Below are 15509 nucleotides of genomic sequence, written 5' to 3'. Positions count from 1 at the left end.
TACATTTGTCATAGCTTTAAAGATTTGTCTTAATTTGAACAATTATGTTTGTCAACGTAAACAGTGGTTAGTAATCTGATATAATAATTAATCTAAAATTAATATAGACATATGTCGCATTCTGAAACGATAGGCCACGGTGAATTTTTTTTTAATGCAGTCGTGACGATAACACGACTCCATAAACAAAACGCACAACCTGTTCTTCAACTGCTTTCAAAAGTGCGGCTCCCATGTGAGTTCGGTAGCCTTTGCCGCAGCTGATTGGCTGTTACTCTTTTGTGTTAGTGACGCAGTTACGCCATGGACGTACGGACGTCGTAGTTGGTTTTATATTGGTGGGTGAGATGGCAGAGTGTGTGGAAGGATGAGGAGGCGCAAATTGATATTAGAGAGGCTAAAAAATTAAATTGCAGTCATTGATGGTGGGAGGAAAAAGTGACCGACGGTTGGTGATGAAACACAAGAACTCAGTGGACTACAGGAGAAAAATCAGGTGAGGGACAAACAGACAACCCGGTTTCAAACGAGGGTCCAAGCAACGGTGCCAGGCAGTTAGCCGGTTAGCTAGCATGCTAGTTCTGTCATCGCAGGGTAACGTGAGGGGAGCAGGAAGCAAACTAACCTTAGCTAGCCATGTAGCCCGCTAACCAGGTAACGAACCATACGCACACAGTTAATGTACTCTTGCTATTATAATTCATATATTGACGAATTAGATGGCTAAACTTAGTATACATGTATTTGTAAGTGGCGAGCAGTCTGACCAGTAGTTTAGTCTAATGTTACTGTGTAAAATACAAGCTAGTCTGCACTGATTGATGTTCTTAATTTTAGCTAAGCGAGTCACGTGTTGTATCTAGCTGGGGTTAAATTGTCGTGTTGCTTATTTCTTCATTGTTCATCTTTCGAACAAGGTAGGGTATGTTTATTGCCGATCTAACATGTAATGAACGTGATCTGCAGCTGCTATAAATTTATGATGGTAGATTTAGGTTGTTTCCTGTAGCGTTACACTGTGAAACTCGCTGTCTTGCTGGCATATTTTGCCTGCGGCCAAAGCCGATCACTGGAATGCGCTGTTAAGACTTGTGCGCATTTTGTAACCTCTTTGGCGATTCACAGATGGCGGTGTCTCCTTCATTAGCGGGGAAGCTTTTGATTTTAATTAGTGGGCTAACTTAGCCGTGCTTCTTTCCTCGTGGGATCATGAACCTTTCCTCATAATTAACTTTAGTGAACTGCTGGGACGAACATCCATTTACATTTTCTAGCCGTTCTGCTGCGCAGCCATCTCAAGGTAAAGGTCACGGAAAATGGAATTCATCCTGGAATTATTGCTCACGGAAAATGGAATTCATCCGGGAATTCTTGCTTTTGTCTGAAAAGCGTGTGCATACATGACCCTGAAGAGAGTTTAGAAGAGGACCAGCGTTACCAATTGCGTTGTATTGGCTGTCAAACTATTATTACAAATTTAAATTAAGTGCAGTATGTAATGTGAATTCCTCAAGTGGGATATGAAATATTACTTAGGCGAACGGTAGGTAACTGCCTGGGCGCGACAAGTGTGTTCGGACAGTATGATGCGTTTGATAGTTTGACGGTCAGCAGCGATGATTCGTGAAGGAAATTGGAGAACAGACCGGCTTCTGTACTGCGAATGAAGTGCACTCAGACAACAGGTAGCAATCAAGCTATATTTGCAAGAGTAGCCCCGACCAGTTATAAATATAGGGCCATCACGACACGGGCTGTAATTGAACTGACTGGCGCGAGACTCCGTCAGGATGGATAGCCCGCAAGGGTCGATATCGAAGGAAGGAATCGGAGCTCAGTTTTCTGAATAAAAAAAGGAAAGAAATGCACAGCTTCTGCACACTGTATCAAATTGAAACCTATCGATAGAGCAAAGTAATTAATTTGTGTGCAGTCACCGCCCTCGTTAAATTTACTCTCATTGTCTGTGTATTAAAAAGCACCAGTCAGCTCAGCAGTAAGAGTAATTGGTAGTTTTGTCCAACTCTGAAAAAATATGTTTTTGTTGCTGTTTATATATTTCGTTCCCGAGACAAAAGTTTAAAATTGCTCTCGTTGTGAAATGGCAGATCTGAACGACACAGCAGAGCAAGACTCCGCACATTTCCATTGGCATGTTTATTCATAATGGATGACCGACCTTACGCATGATTAATTATGCATTCGCACAGGCCCAGTTAGCCAAGCTGTGGCGGTTATTCAGGTCAACACTCCGTAGCTTGCCTACCCGTTTGTGCTGTCGCCTTTTTTTTTTTTTTTTTTAATGTAAGCTGCTCCGATGGACTTTGATAAAGCTTCCTCGCTATTGCTGTCAAGATCGCTGTTCCTCCTGCGATGCCAATCTCAGACAGTAACATAATAGATTAACAGATGTTGTAGCCTAAGGGAGGTTTTTCGTGCGTTTCTTGTCTGCCAATCTTTCCCCACTCCTTATGCCTGGTGGAGGCTTGGTCGTTCCTTGTATGTGCACATATGTATCAGGTTGTTAGTTTTTTTGTTTGTTTTGTTTTTACAGTGGTTTTACATTGTTTTGGTTGTTGCCACAAGTTTATGGTTGTTTGGTTTTCTTTTTTATTTGTTCCTGTTTTACTGTGGGTTCTACCTGGTAATCTTGCCTCCGTTAGTGATTTGCTCACAGGAGTTTATCTTTTCCTTTTATTGGCTTTGCTGTAAAGCAGAGTGCTTGCAGCAGTGATCGATGATAATCTTTCGCTGTGAACATTGGCTGAGTTCTGTTCTGTCTGATTTCTGTATTTCAGGTGGTTTCTGGCTCAGGGCTCCAGAGAGCACAGAGTAGCTTCAGTCTCCAGTGCGCCCCCCCTATGGTGACGGGCGGTCCTGCAGGGCCCCATCGTGATAAGGCAGGGCGGAGGAAGAGCTGGGACGGGACAGATGGCCACGCCCTTTGTGCCCGTGGCTGTGCCTGTGGGACGATCGTTGCCGGGGGGCGGCGGCGGACCCCGTGCCGACCGGACTCCGTCCTTGGGCAGCATCTCCAATAGCTCAGGCTCCTCCTCCTCCAAGGGCCCTGGGGACGAGGGGGCGGGGCCCAGGGGTGGGGAGGGTGTGGCGTGCCGGACCCCGCCCCATCAGTGCCAGAGCCCCATGACTCGGGCTCGCCTCAACGGGGCCGACTGCTCCATGGAGTACTCCAGCTGCCCACGTTACCTTGGGGACGGAGGCGGCGATGGTGGCCATGGCAACGACGAGGACTTGCCAGGGTGTGATTGGGAAGGCCGGCCCCTCACCCCGACCGTTCTGGGGTATGAGGTGATGGAGGAGCGTGCCAAGTTTACCGTAAGTGGAGCCGCACCGTAAGCCGCATTATATGTCTACAGCAGGCTCAGTTTGGCACTGTAAAGTTTCGCTTTCTGCAGTGAGCTCAGTTTGGTACTTTATCAGTGGATAACGTGTTCAGTGAAATTTCAAGCCTGCAGTAATGAAAAGAGCCTGACGGGTCTTCAGTCCACTTGGTGAAAGACATGGTCGTAACGGTACAAGATGAAGAGAAGCTTGTTTCAGGGTTTCATGGCATCGTCTGCTGATGTGTGACTTTCATTTGGCTTTCCAACTGTTTTGTTTTTTTCGATAAGCTGATGAATGGCTGCTGAAAGCTGCTGGAGTCCCTGTCTGAAGTATTCTACTGTGGTCCCATTTGCGAGTGAACCGCCATTGGTGTAGCTGATTGGCTGGAACAGCTACTGAAATTGTTGTAGCCAATTGGCTGAAAGAGAGGAATTTGCATAACTGATTGGCTGAAAGAGCTACTGCCGTCGGTGTAGCCGATTGGCTGAAAGAGGTACCGGCATTCGCGTTCCCGGTTGGCTGAAAGAGCCAGAGCGATTAGCGGAAACAGAATCCTGCATTATCACCAGCCCTCCAGGAAGCTCTGGTGCAAGAGCGTGATCCAGAACGTATGAAAATCAAAGAACCACGAAGGGCCCCGGCCCATTAAAGGCTACAGACAGATTGTGATGCGCCCACGTGAGGCTGCTAAACTGCTAGTGGCCGTGTGAATAAACGGGGCACTGAGCTTTGGCTTCGCCCCAAATTCCTGGATGAACGGCGGTCCATTATAAAGGCCGGGCCTCGTCTGAGTTAGAGAGAGAGAGAGGGGTTCAAGGGCAGCGGGTGAGGGGGGGGGGATGCCAAGTGGATGGTTCTGTCGTGTCCAGAACACGTGTGTGACCCGGACACTGTTGACAAGATGAGTCGCCAAACAGGCAAAAACTCTGTTTGTGTGTGTGTGTTTGTGTGTTTGTGTGTGTGTGTGTGTGTGTGTGTGTGTGTGTGTGTGTGCGTGTGTGCGCCGCTGTGTGTGTGTGTGTGTGTGTGTGTGCCGCTGTGTGTGTGTGCCGCTGTGTGTGTGTATTTTTGAAGGTCCCCTGGCTGCCTGAATCGGCTGCTTGCTGTGCAGTGGAATCCCTGTTGCTGCAGGTGTGTGCTGGCTGCGAGAGATTTTACCCAGGGTTGAGGGCGGGGCCTTCTTCAATAAGCTAAGAGCTCCCAAGCCGCAATTAGCTGATTTAGGCCTTGGAAAGCAAGCGTGTGGACCCTAGCCAAGTGGATAACCAAAATGAAGCGCTTAAATGCTGAGACCCCCCCCCCCCCATTACGTCCAGGACTGGACCAAAGTAAAACGTGCAGGGCATTAAATGCTGTGTACTTAGCGCTGTGTGCTCTTTCTTCTTGGGTAGCGTTGTGGGTAGCGTTGTGTTGTCATTGCTGAGCTGCAGTTCCCAGCGTTTCCTGAGGGGAGCTGGAGTTGTGTGACTCTTTAGACCCTGGGGGGACTCCACGCAGTTTTTAGGTGTTGCTGAGTGACTTGGGACAGGCGTAACGCTCTTTGTGTCCAGCAACCAAACCGACCCTCTCAAGTGACTAATGGTACCTCTCTTCTCCTCCACTCTCCCTTCCTCTCTCTCTCTCTGTCTCTCTCTCTCTCCCTCCCTCTCGTGCAGGTATATAAAATCCTGGTCAAGAAGACACAGGAGGAGAGTTGGGTGGTGTTCCGGAGGTACACAGACTTCTCCAGGATGAACGACAAGGTCGGCCCTGCTTCCTCCAATCACAGCACTCTCTGTCCTCTTTGGAATCCTGGGAAGAGGGGTGGGAGGGGTCAACGAACTGAGCTTTTGCAAAGATTCACTAGGGCAACAAGATGTTCAATTCCATATGATTTACGTTGAGATTGAGATCAAAGAGAAAATACCTGCATTTGTTGGATAGCAGGGATTTTGTCTGATGCTCTGGTGCATTTCGTGCATGGAGAGGCAATGTGAGTGATGTGGGGTAGAGTTCAGGAGTGAGCGGCTCTCGGAAAGACATCATTCCTGAGCCTGGATGTGTCTGCCGTAAGTGCCTGCAGCGCCTCCCTTCTGTCTGGAGGATGAACTACGGAGTGAGAGCAGCCAGACTTTTTAAGACTCCATATTGAGTGTGGAGGGATGAAGTGGAGGTGTGTGTCTTATTTTAGAGTCTCGCTTCCAGTCCAGGTGATGACGTCACTTTCTATAATGGTGCCATGGTGACCTTCTGGTCAAGACTGTGACATCACTATATTACTGAGAACAGCCAGCATGTCGGTCAGCTGGGCTGACTCACTGTTTACTGGACAAATCACACTCCAAACACACACTCACACATTCTCTCACACACACACACGCACACATCAGGACTGTCAGGATTGTACAGTACAGCAGTTAACAAGCATTCAGGATGCATAGTAGCAGCTCTGAGAGTTGTGGCTCAAAGGTCGAAAGGTCACAGGTCAAAGTTCGGAGTTGTGAGCCTGCTGGGGCCTGATGTTCATTTGGCTCGTTCTCCAGTAGCAGATTGCGGGACGGGAAGATTGCAGGGTTTGGCTTTTAAACGTGCGCTGCTGGTGTAGGTTCATTTGGCCGAAATGTGGGGCCTTGTTCCTGTGAGGAGCTCCAGTTGGTGTAGGTCAGTCGGTGTTTAATGGGAAATTAACGACTAAATCGTTTAGCGCTCGGTGAAGCATAAAAACGCGTCTCATTGGTCCAGAATTCTAATGTTCGAAACGGCAGCAGTAAAGGGTCTGCTGGTGTCTTTACCCGAGAGAAACACGCGTGTACACATCTGATCTGCAGCTGTGCTTGTGCGCGTGCGTGCGTATGTGCAAACGTGCGTGAATGCGCGCGTACGCACACGTGTCTGCGCATGTCCACGTGTGTCCTGGCGTGATGCGCCAGTGGGCAGCAAAATCACACGCGTGACTGCATTGTAGCAATCACCTAGCGACCGCTACACGCGTGACTGCATTGTAGCAATCACCTAGCGACCGCTACACGCGTGACGGCATTGTAGCAATCACCTAGCGACCGATACACGCGTGACTGCATTGTAGCAATCACCTAGCGACCGCTACACGCGTGACTGCATTGTAGCAATCACCTAGCGACCGCTACACCCATTTCCCACTGGGGCTGAAACAGAGCAATCGACCCCTGACAGCCCTCTAAAATGTGACACAATATGCTGACAACCTAACACTGACACTGAAAATCTGCTAACAACGTAATGCTAATGGTACCAAACATCCGAACGCTAACAACCACCCAGCAACCTGACACTAAGGCTGACAGCCCCCAAAGCCTTACAATGAAAGCAGTCCACTGGTCCTATCAAGCTAATGATAAAGAACCTGAACAGTGTAATGCCGACTGTTTAGTGCTAATGCTAATTCTAGCAACCTAACGCTTGAAACCATGCTGGGATCAACAGTGCTGTCTGCAGTGCCAACCGCGCCCCGCCCCGCCCCCATATCGTGTCCTGTCTGAACATAAACACACCAGACTGACCCGGGGCATTTGCTCTTGGATGCGGTGGCATTTGCATTCGTCTCCGATTACATTGGCATGCACACGTGGATGTCACACTATTTTGGCTGTGGTTTATTCGTTTGGGGGGGGGGGGGGGGTGAAGAGGGTGTGACGGGAACCACAGGGGCGATTCTCTTCCTTGTGGGGTATTTTGGGAACCAGAGGGCGTGGTCCCGTAACACAAAAGAGTACTGTTACCACCCACCCCCCCCCCCCCTCCCAGTAACAATGCTTGGCTTAAAGCCAGAAATCCAAATGCTTGGTGACACAGCAACAGAGGCGGGGTTACAGAAGAGAACCATAGTAACCCCAAATGCGCCTCACGTGACACAGCCCGGCCACGCCCCCATTCTGCGGCTCCCATCTCCCTGCTGCTCTTTAGCGCACAGGTAGCCTTCCTGTGCTCGGATAGTCTGAGCGCACAGGTAAACCACCTGTGCTCGGAAAGTTTGAGCGCTCAGGTGAACCACCTGTGCTTGGGACACAGCCTGAATGCACAGGTAACCCACCTGTGCTCGGACAGTCTGGGCACATAGGTAAACCAGCTGTGCTGGGTCACAGTCTGATTGAGCGCACAGGTAACTCGCCTGTGCTGGGACATGGTCTGCGCAGTGTGGTCGTTATCGTGTTTATGCTGCCCTGTGTAAGTGCCTGAGAGAATCCTACTGCAGTCCTGACTGTGTGCTGAGGGCTCCACCCTTCCTTTCGGTTTTTCTCCCCCTGTCTTCGTTCTGTTTGTCTTTGAGGAGGCACAGGTATCGTTTAATCTGAGGTGATTGTTGTGTGTGTTCCCCCTGGCCTCCGTTTGGGCCAAAGCAAAGATGGGCGTGGGATGAGGCTGTCCTCTACAGCTGCTCATAGCAAACACGGCAAGCCTGCTTGGAATTCAGCAGCACCGAGCCAGGCGTCGGTCACAAGACCTCCCTTCATCTGCGCGCGCGTGTGTGTGTGTGTGTGTGTGTGTGCATGTTCCTGTGGGAGTCGGTGGAACAGCACATGTATATATGAGATTGTCTTTAAACACGTATTCGTGTTCTTATGTCAGTTGTAATTGGTCTGACTGATACACAGTTTTGCCTTTCCTGTATAAAGATGTGGCACATTGCCCTGGTTTGTATCAGTTGGATTTGTATCAGGCTTTGATGAATGTTGCATTTGGTGTATTACTGCTTGTATGACTAACGTTCGTGTGTGTCTGTCTGTCTGTCCGTGTGTGTTTGTATGCGTCTCAGCTGAAGGAGATGTTTCCTGGGTTCCGCTTGTCACTTCCTCCCAAACGCTGGTTTAAGGACAACTACGACAGCGACTTCCTGGAGGACCGACAGCTCGGCCTGCAGGTCTTCCTGCAGAACATGGTGGCGCACAAGGACATCGCTAACTGGTGCGTGTGGACGACTGGACAACCGGCATTTCCCTCAATATTGTCACAAATGTTTGTTTTGAGCAGTGCTGTGTCAATTGAAAGATGAAAAGTGGTGACGTTTTGATCCGGAATGTTCTCTGACTGCTGGTTTTTATTGTTGTGCAGCGTGGCCGTGCGAGAGTTCTTGTGTCTGGACGACCCGCCGGGTCCTTTCGACAGCTTGGAGGAGAGCCGGGTAAGGCCTGCCTGAGACCAGCCAATCAGTGCTGCTCAACAAAGAAAGCCTGTCTGAAAGCAGCCTATCAGAGCTGCTCAAAAAGGAAGGGCTATCTGAAACCAGCCAATCAGTGCTGCTCAACAAAGAAAGCCTGTCTGAAAGCAGCGCATCAGAGCTGCTCAGAAAGGAAGGCCTATCGGAATCCAGCCAATCAGAGCTCCACAACTAGGAAGGCCTGTCTGAATTCAGCCAATCAGAGCTCCACAACAAGGAAGGCCTGTCTGAAAGTAGCCAGGCACCATTTTCCCCACACTTCTGTGTGTTATGAGTGTCGGTGTATTTGAGTAACTCAACCCCCGGTCAGTTTTCCCAAACAGTTTAGTGCAGCTCTGGTGTGTCCCTGCTGGCTAGTCTCACTGTCTCCCGTAATCCCGAGACGATCTGGAACTGGAACCAGTTTGTTAGCTCTTTATTCTCTCTGTCTTAGTCCCCTTCGGCCCTCTCTCTCTTTCTCTCGATCAGTGTGTGTGTGTGTGTGTGTGTGTGCGTTGTTGCAATCCTTGTTCCCCTTCCTCTCTAATCCCCCATCTCTCCTCTCTGTACACCTCTGTCATCCTCTCAAATGTCTGTCATTTTCTTTTACCTCTCACTTGATTCATGTTCCTTTGTCTCTCCACCCCCCTCTCTCCCTCTCTCTGTCTCTCTCTCTCCCTCCCTCTCTCAGGCGTTCTGTGAGACTCTAGAGGAGTGTAATTACAGGTTGCAGAAGGAGCTGTGTGAGAAACAGAAGGAGATCGCCTCTCTCAAGAGACAGCTGGAAGAGAAACAGCTCCATATCCAAGTGCTGGAGAAGAGGCTCAGGTGTGTGTGCGTGCGTATGCATGCGTGTGCATGTGTGTTCCTGTGTGTATGTGCATACGTTCATGCGTGTAGTTAACCGTGTGTGTGTATGTGTGTCTTGTTTAAAACGTATACATAGTATTTAACTGTGTATATTGTTTACCTGTGTGTGTATAGTGTTTAACAGCAGGTGTGTAGTGTTTAACAGCGTGTGTAGTGTTTAACATTGTGTGTAGTGTTTAACAGCGTGCGTGTAGTGTTTAACTGTGTGTGTAGTGTTTAACAGTTTGTGTGTAGTGTTTAACTGTGTGTGTGTAGTGTTTAACAGCGTGCGTGTAGTGTTTAACAGTTTGTGTGTAGTGTTTAACTGTGTGTGTGTAGTGTTTAACTGTGTGTGTGTAGTGTTTAACTGTGTGTGTAGTGTTTAACTGTGTGTGTAGTGTTTAACAGCATGTGTGTAGTGTTTAACAGCGTGTATAGTGTTTAACAGCGTGTGTGTAGTGTTTAACTGTGTGTGTGTAGTGTTTAACAGCGTGCGTGTAGTGTTTAACAGTTTGTGTGTAGTGTTTAACTGTGTGTGTGTAGTGTTTAACTGTGTGTGTAGTGTTTAACTGTGTGTGTAGTGTTTAACAGCATGTGTGTAGTGTTTAACAGCGTGTATAGTGTTTAACAGCGTGTGTGTAGTGTTTAACAGTGTGTGTGTAGTGTTAACAGCGTGTGTAGTGTTTAACAGTGTGTGTATAGTGTTTAACAGCGTGTGTGTAGTGTTTAACAGCGTGTGTATAGTGTTTAACAGCGTGTATAGTGTTTAACTGCGTGTATAGTGTTTAACAGCATGTGTGTAGTGTTTAACAGCGTGTGTGTAGTGTTTAACAGCGTGTGTGTAGTGTTTAACAGCGTGTGTGTAGTGTTTAACAGCGTGTGTAGTGTTTAACAGCGTGTGTATAGTGTTTAACAGTGTGTGTGTTTGCGTGCAGCGGGGCCGCTCTGACAGGGCCGGGCAGTGAGAGCAGTGTGGAGGCTGACGCTGATGGAGACGTGGAGTCATCGGCAGCGGAGGCCGACCAGGAGATGGGCGAAGAGAGCAGCAGGTAACCCTCCTCCACTTCCTGTGTGGCCGTATCCCACAATGCACTGCAGCGGGACAGAGCAGTGTGATCAGGATTTTGGTGCGCTTAAAGTTCTGGCCATGCGGTGCCTGTGAACTAAACCTTAGATGCAAACTTTAGGAACAAAAAGATGAACCGGAAAAGATGCAAAGACACAGACATACGCACGCACACACCCATGCATACATTCGCATACACTCGCACACACATACACAAACACACACACACACATTTATGTTCACACGCGCACACACACACACACTCATGCGCATACAGACACACGCACACACGTGTGCATACGCACAAGTATAGCACTGCCAGTGGACCAGAAGCTGTCGACCTTTCACCTCTGACCTTCCCTCCCCTCTCACCTGCCCCTTTGCTCCCCCTCTGCAGCCGAGCAGCACCCCGTCTTTGAGACTTGTACCCCAGTGGAGGTATTGAATGGATTATTGAGTATGGTCCACCAATTCCATCCCACCCTGTTACCTGGTGGTGTGCACTGGTATATGTTATCCTGCAGTAGTGTATGGTGGTGTGCACTGGTATATGTTATCCTGCAGTAGTGTATGGTGGTGTGCACTGGTATATGTTATCCCTCCGTAGTGTATGGTAGTGGTAGTGTGCAGTGGTGTATGTTATCCTGCAGTAGTGTATGGTGGTGTGCACTGGTATATGTCATCCTGCAGTAGTGTATGGTGGTGTGCACTGGTATATGTCATCCTGCAGTAGGGTATGGTGGTGTGCACTGGTGTATGTTATCCTGCAGTAGGGTATGGTGGTGTGCACTGGTATATGTTATCCTGCATTAGTGTATGGTGCTGTGCGGTGGTATATGTTATCCTGCAGTAGTGTATGGTGGTGTGCACTGGTATATGTTATCCCGCCGTAGTGTTTGGTGGTGTGCACTGGTATGTTATCCTGCAGTAGTGTATGGTGGTGTGCACTGGTATATGTTATCCTGCCATAGTGTATGGTAGTGGTAGTGTGCAGTGGTATATGTTATCCTGCTGTAGTGTATGGTGGTGTGCACTGGTATGTTATCCTGCAGTAGTGTATGGTAGTGGTAGTGTACAGTGGTGTATGTTATCCTGCAGCAGTGACATGTTTCTGTCTCTGTTTTGCAGCGGTGAGACTCCCTCCTCCAGGCACTCCTGCTGGTGTGGACCCCCCCTGGGCAGCTCCCCACCGGTCATGCAAGTGTCTGAGTCCCTGCTGGAGCCCTGACCTGGGGAGAGATGCTGCCCCCCCCCCTCCCCGTCTTTCTCTCTCTGTCTCTGCCTCTCTCTATCTCCGTGTCTCTCTTTTGGTCTCTCCCTCCCCCTGTCCCAGGTCAGCCCAGCGCTCTCAGACCTCCTGCGGTTGGACTCCTCTGGGCGGGAGCTGTCAGTCAGAGGCCCGCTCCACCCCCCCCCCCCCCCCCCCCCCCCCGGTGCCGTGTAAAAAGCGTTCTGCACCCGCCGGCCCCCTAAATCTGTCTGCGCGGGACTGGCCCCCGCCGCAAGGCGGGATGAGCCACGGCGATGGGGTCGCCATGGAGATCAGGTGACACCACCTCCCGTAACCATGACGATCGGCGCTGGCCGCGCTCAGGAGAGGACCCCGGCTCACCTGTCGCTCATAACACGGTGGGGGGGGGGGGCGGAGGGTGCCGGAATGATCTTTTCGCCACGGCAACCAAACGGCAGCCTGGCTTCCCTGCGCTGAGGAAGAAGCCGGGCCTCCCAAGATGGCCGCCTCTCTGATTTCAGATTTCATTTTTCCTCCTCGGTGAAGGAGGAAGCGGACAGAGCGCCCTGTCGGATTGGGCTCGCTAACGGAGTTAACGCTAACGGAGCTACGGAGGAACAGAGTTCCACCCGGGTCGGACGGACCCTAAAACCCAGCGCAGAGTTCCACCGGGGTGGAGCGGACCCTAAAACCCAGCGCAGAGTTCCACCGGGGTGGAGCGGACCCTAAAACCCAGCGCAGAGTTCTACCCGGGTCGGACGGACCCTAAAACCCAGCGCAGAGTTCCACCGGGGTGGAGCGGACCCTAAAACCCAGCGCAGAGTTCCACCGGGGTGGAGCGGACCCTAAAACCCAGCGCAGAGTTCCTCCAGGGGTCGGACGAACCCTAAAACCCAGCGCAGAGTTCCACCGGGGTGGAGGGGACCCTAAAACCCAGCGCAGAGTTCCACCGGGGTGGAGCGGACCCTAAAACCCAGCGCAGAGTTCCTCCAGGGGTCGGACGAACGGAGGCATTCGCGGTTCATAGCACTCCACCTACTGCTAGTTTTTGCGTAGATGATCTCACTACCCGTTTGCTGTGACGGCGTACTGCGATTGTGAGCGTAGCTATTATGTAGCTATAATTATAATGTGATATTTAAGCCATGGGAACCTGCAGGAGTCTGGTTCATTTACAGGATATTAGACTGCAAAGACTTGCGTCTGCTTCCTGACTGCACGGCGTTGGCAGTCGAGGCCTGTTAATGGTCATACTAACAAGGCTGTGTAGCGTGATTGGCTGGGCGGGACGTGTAGGCTTTTTTTTGCGGTTTTTTTTCATTTTACGATTTGAATATTCTGAATAACAGGTTCAAATAACTGCATTTAATCCGGGTATCCCCCCCCCCCCCCCAACTCATTGTGTGAATCAGATACACTGTAATTTAGCGACTTAATTGGATCAGTTGCTAGGTGTAGTTAGATGTGATTATGGTCTATATAGGGTGGGGGGGGGGGGGGGTCAGAGCAGTCCCATCCACAGATTTAGCGGGTGACCTTGTATCGCCACTCGGTCCAGTGCGTTGTGCGCTCCTGCGTTTGTGTGAGACTGAATGCCAAGCACTACACAGAGCTGTGGCTTTTACGCCGATTGTGTTTTTAATCTGCAATGTCACTTAAAGCCAAACAGGCATAATACAAGTTTTATGCACGTGTGTGTGCATGCGCGCTCGTCTCAGCATGTGTCTGTGCGCACGCGTGTGTGTACGCGCACGCGTGCGTGCTTGTCACGGTTTGGGTCTGTGCACGTGTGTGTGTGTGTGTGTGTGTATTTTCGGATCCAAGCTGAGAAGCGCTGAGTCACATCGGCAGGTGAGTGGCTGAGCCGCGTCACATTATGCACTTTAACCCCCCCCCCGGGGGAACACGGGTGGGGTTCAGCCCCCCTGGGGGAACACGGGTGGGGTTCAGCCCCCCCTGGGGGAACACGGGTGGGGTTCGTCCTGTTTTTGGATTCGCGTCAGTCCCATTAGAGCGGGGTGCCTTTATTTACCTCGTACCCGCCATCGCACGCTGTCTCTCCAGGCGCGTGCGTCCTGCGCGCGTGTGTTTCAAAGTGCCTCGTCGTCTCCTTGCTTTGTGAGTTCCAGGCTTTGGCTCGTTCACTTTTAGCAGAATAGGCTCACCAAAAAGTTTGCCGTGCGACTGCTTTTGGATCTCACGAGATGTAAAATCCTGCTTGAAAATTACATGGAGGGGGACAGTCATAACACTATACATTGAGATACTAAGTTCTTTTTTTTTTTTCCTGAAGTACTTTAGCCTTTTAACATTTCGGCGCGTTTGCAGAGCCACGTGAAGGTTATGACCTCTTGCTGTGTAGCTTTGAAAAGCGGATTAATGATTGGTGATAGTGCGGCGTCATCGCCATAGCAACGATCACAGCAGCAACTCAGATAGCTGTTCAAATACGGTGTGAAATTGCTTTGGTAGACGGGTATAAAGACACAAGTACAGGCCACATTAAATGATGTACTTCATTTCACATATAATTGGTATTTGTCACCCTTGCTAACTTGCTTTATTAACTGATACAATGTTTGTTGCCAAGCGATAATTTGTTTGGCTACATTATCCTGACTTGTTAACTAGCTAGCTGTTTGATACACAGTTATGGAATACAAAAAAAAAATGTATAAAAATGAAATCTGTTGTGATTGCAGTGGAGCACAATTGGGAGTTGTGAGAAGCCCGAACCGTTTGATTGGTCAGAGGCGTTCCTCTGAACCAATCATATTGCTTCAGTGAATAAGGCAACAGTTGAAGCTTTTCCCCCCGATTGCTTTGTCTTTAATAACTGCCTTTTCAGTTTAATGACTGCCTTGGCTAAGATCCGCTTGGCTGCTGAACTATTAGATGTGGTCCCCTTTTTGGCCCTGTTACCAACAGATTAAAATTGTCAAGTAATGTCGTTGTGTCTCGAAAACTTAAATATTTAAAACTAAGCCCACCTCAAACACTACAAAACGTGAGTTTTCTTTTTTTGTTTTTTGTTTTTTTATGAATGAAGTGGCTGCAGATATTTCTGCCTTCTCGCTGTTTCAGGCAGTAGCTGTGAATTACTGCGTTTTCACTTGGAATATTCAGCAAAAGTTTTTTGGTTTTTTTTTGTCTTAATAACAAGCTTTCGAAAACTGATCCAATTGATGAATTCCTGGTCTTGTGGTATATACATATAGACTTTGTTTTCTCCACACGTTATGAATTTTTCCCACATCATGTTATGAAGAGCAAGGCAGTGCTTAGTCCACACTCAGATGATCTGTAGACACTTCTTCTCCAGTTTTTTTCTGGAGGTAGGGGTAAGATACCTTTTGCATGGAAATACTGGTAAACTGTATTCAGGAACTTAATATATATGTATAGGCTTTAATAATTATTTGTACTGAATCATTTTTAAAAACATATTAATAGCAACAAATCGTATGCAGTACCAATGCATTTCACCATTTACACTGGGTTTTTTCTCATCTGTTAAAAAGATAATAAATATTTTTGACGAAAAATGGGTTTGTGCTGTGTTTTCTTTTTTGGTCCCTTTTTTTGAGAAAATGAATGTCAGCCATATTTTCCGCTTCGCTAAGAATGTATGGCCTCTGTATTAGCCCAGATTGTGCTGCAACAGGCTCAATGTGCACTCTGAAAGCATTTGCCCCTAGGCTTTTTTTTTCTTCTTGTTTTTCTTTTGTACAGTTAAAAACGGAATGCACTGAAATCTCGTTGCCTTAATCCAGCACAATTAAAGGATGAAACACAACTAAAAATATTTTAGTCGAAACAGACCACAAAACCAATTTTATATAAATCTTACAAAATGTATAGTGAGC

At 48.8% G+C, this 15509-nt stretch overlaps 1 protein-coding gene across 2 annotated transcripts; it reads left to right on the top strand.

The window, feature by feature from the left end:
- Positions 1 to 318: 318 nt before the first annotated feature.
- Positions 319 to 11838, top strand: snx16 (sorting nexin 16). 2 transcript variants are annotated; one of them, XM_035415936.1, is made up of 9 exons: positions 319 to 496; positions 2799 to 3336; positions 5001 to 5087; positions 8117 to 8265; positions 8413 to 8482; positions 9189 to 9325; positions 10282 to 10395; positions 10810 to 10850; positions 11541 to 11672. In XM_035415936.1, exons 2-8 carry the CDS (start codon positions 2932 to 2934, stop codon positions 10829 to 10831), a joined length of 984 nt encoding a protein of 327 aa, XP_035271827.1. In that variant the 5' UTR covers positions 319 to 496; positions 2799 to 2931; the 3' UTR covers positions 10832 to 10850; positions 11541 to 11672. The 2 variants fall into 2 exon arrangements, with proteins under 2 accessions (XP_035271827.1, XP_035271826.1); XM_035415935.1 differs by lacking the exon at positions 10810 to 10850 and having other exon boundaries at positions 11541 to 11838.
- The last annotated feature ends 3671 nt before the right edge of the window (positions 11839 to 15509 follow it).

The sequence above is a fragment of the Anguilla anguilla genome, chromosome 4 (genome assembly GCF_013347855.1).
Source record: "Anguilla anguilla isolate fAngAng1 chromosome 4, fAngAng1.pri, whole genome shotgun sequence".
Taxonomy (NCBI): Eukaryota; Metazoa; Chordata; class Actinopteri; order Anguilliformes; family Anguillidae; genus Anguilla; species Anguilla anguilla.
The sequence above is the reverse complement of the archived record's forward strand: the minus strand, read 5'-3'. Positions and strand labels throughout refer to the sequence as shown.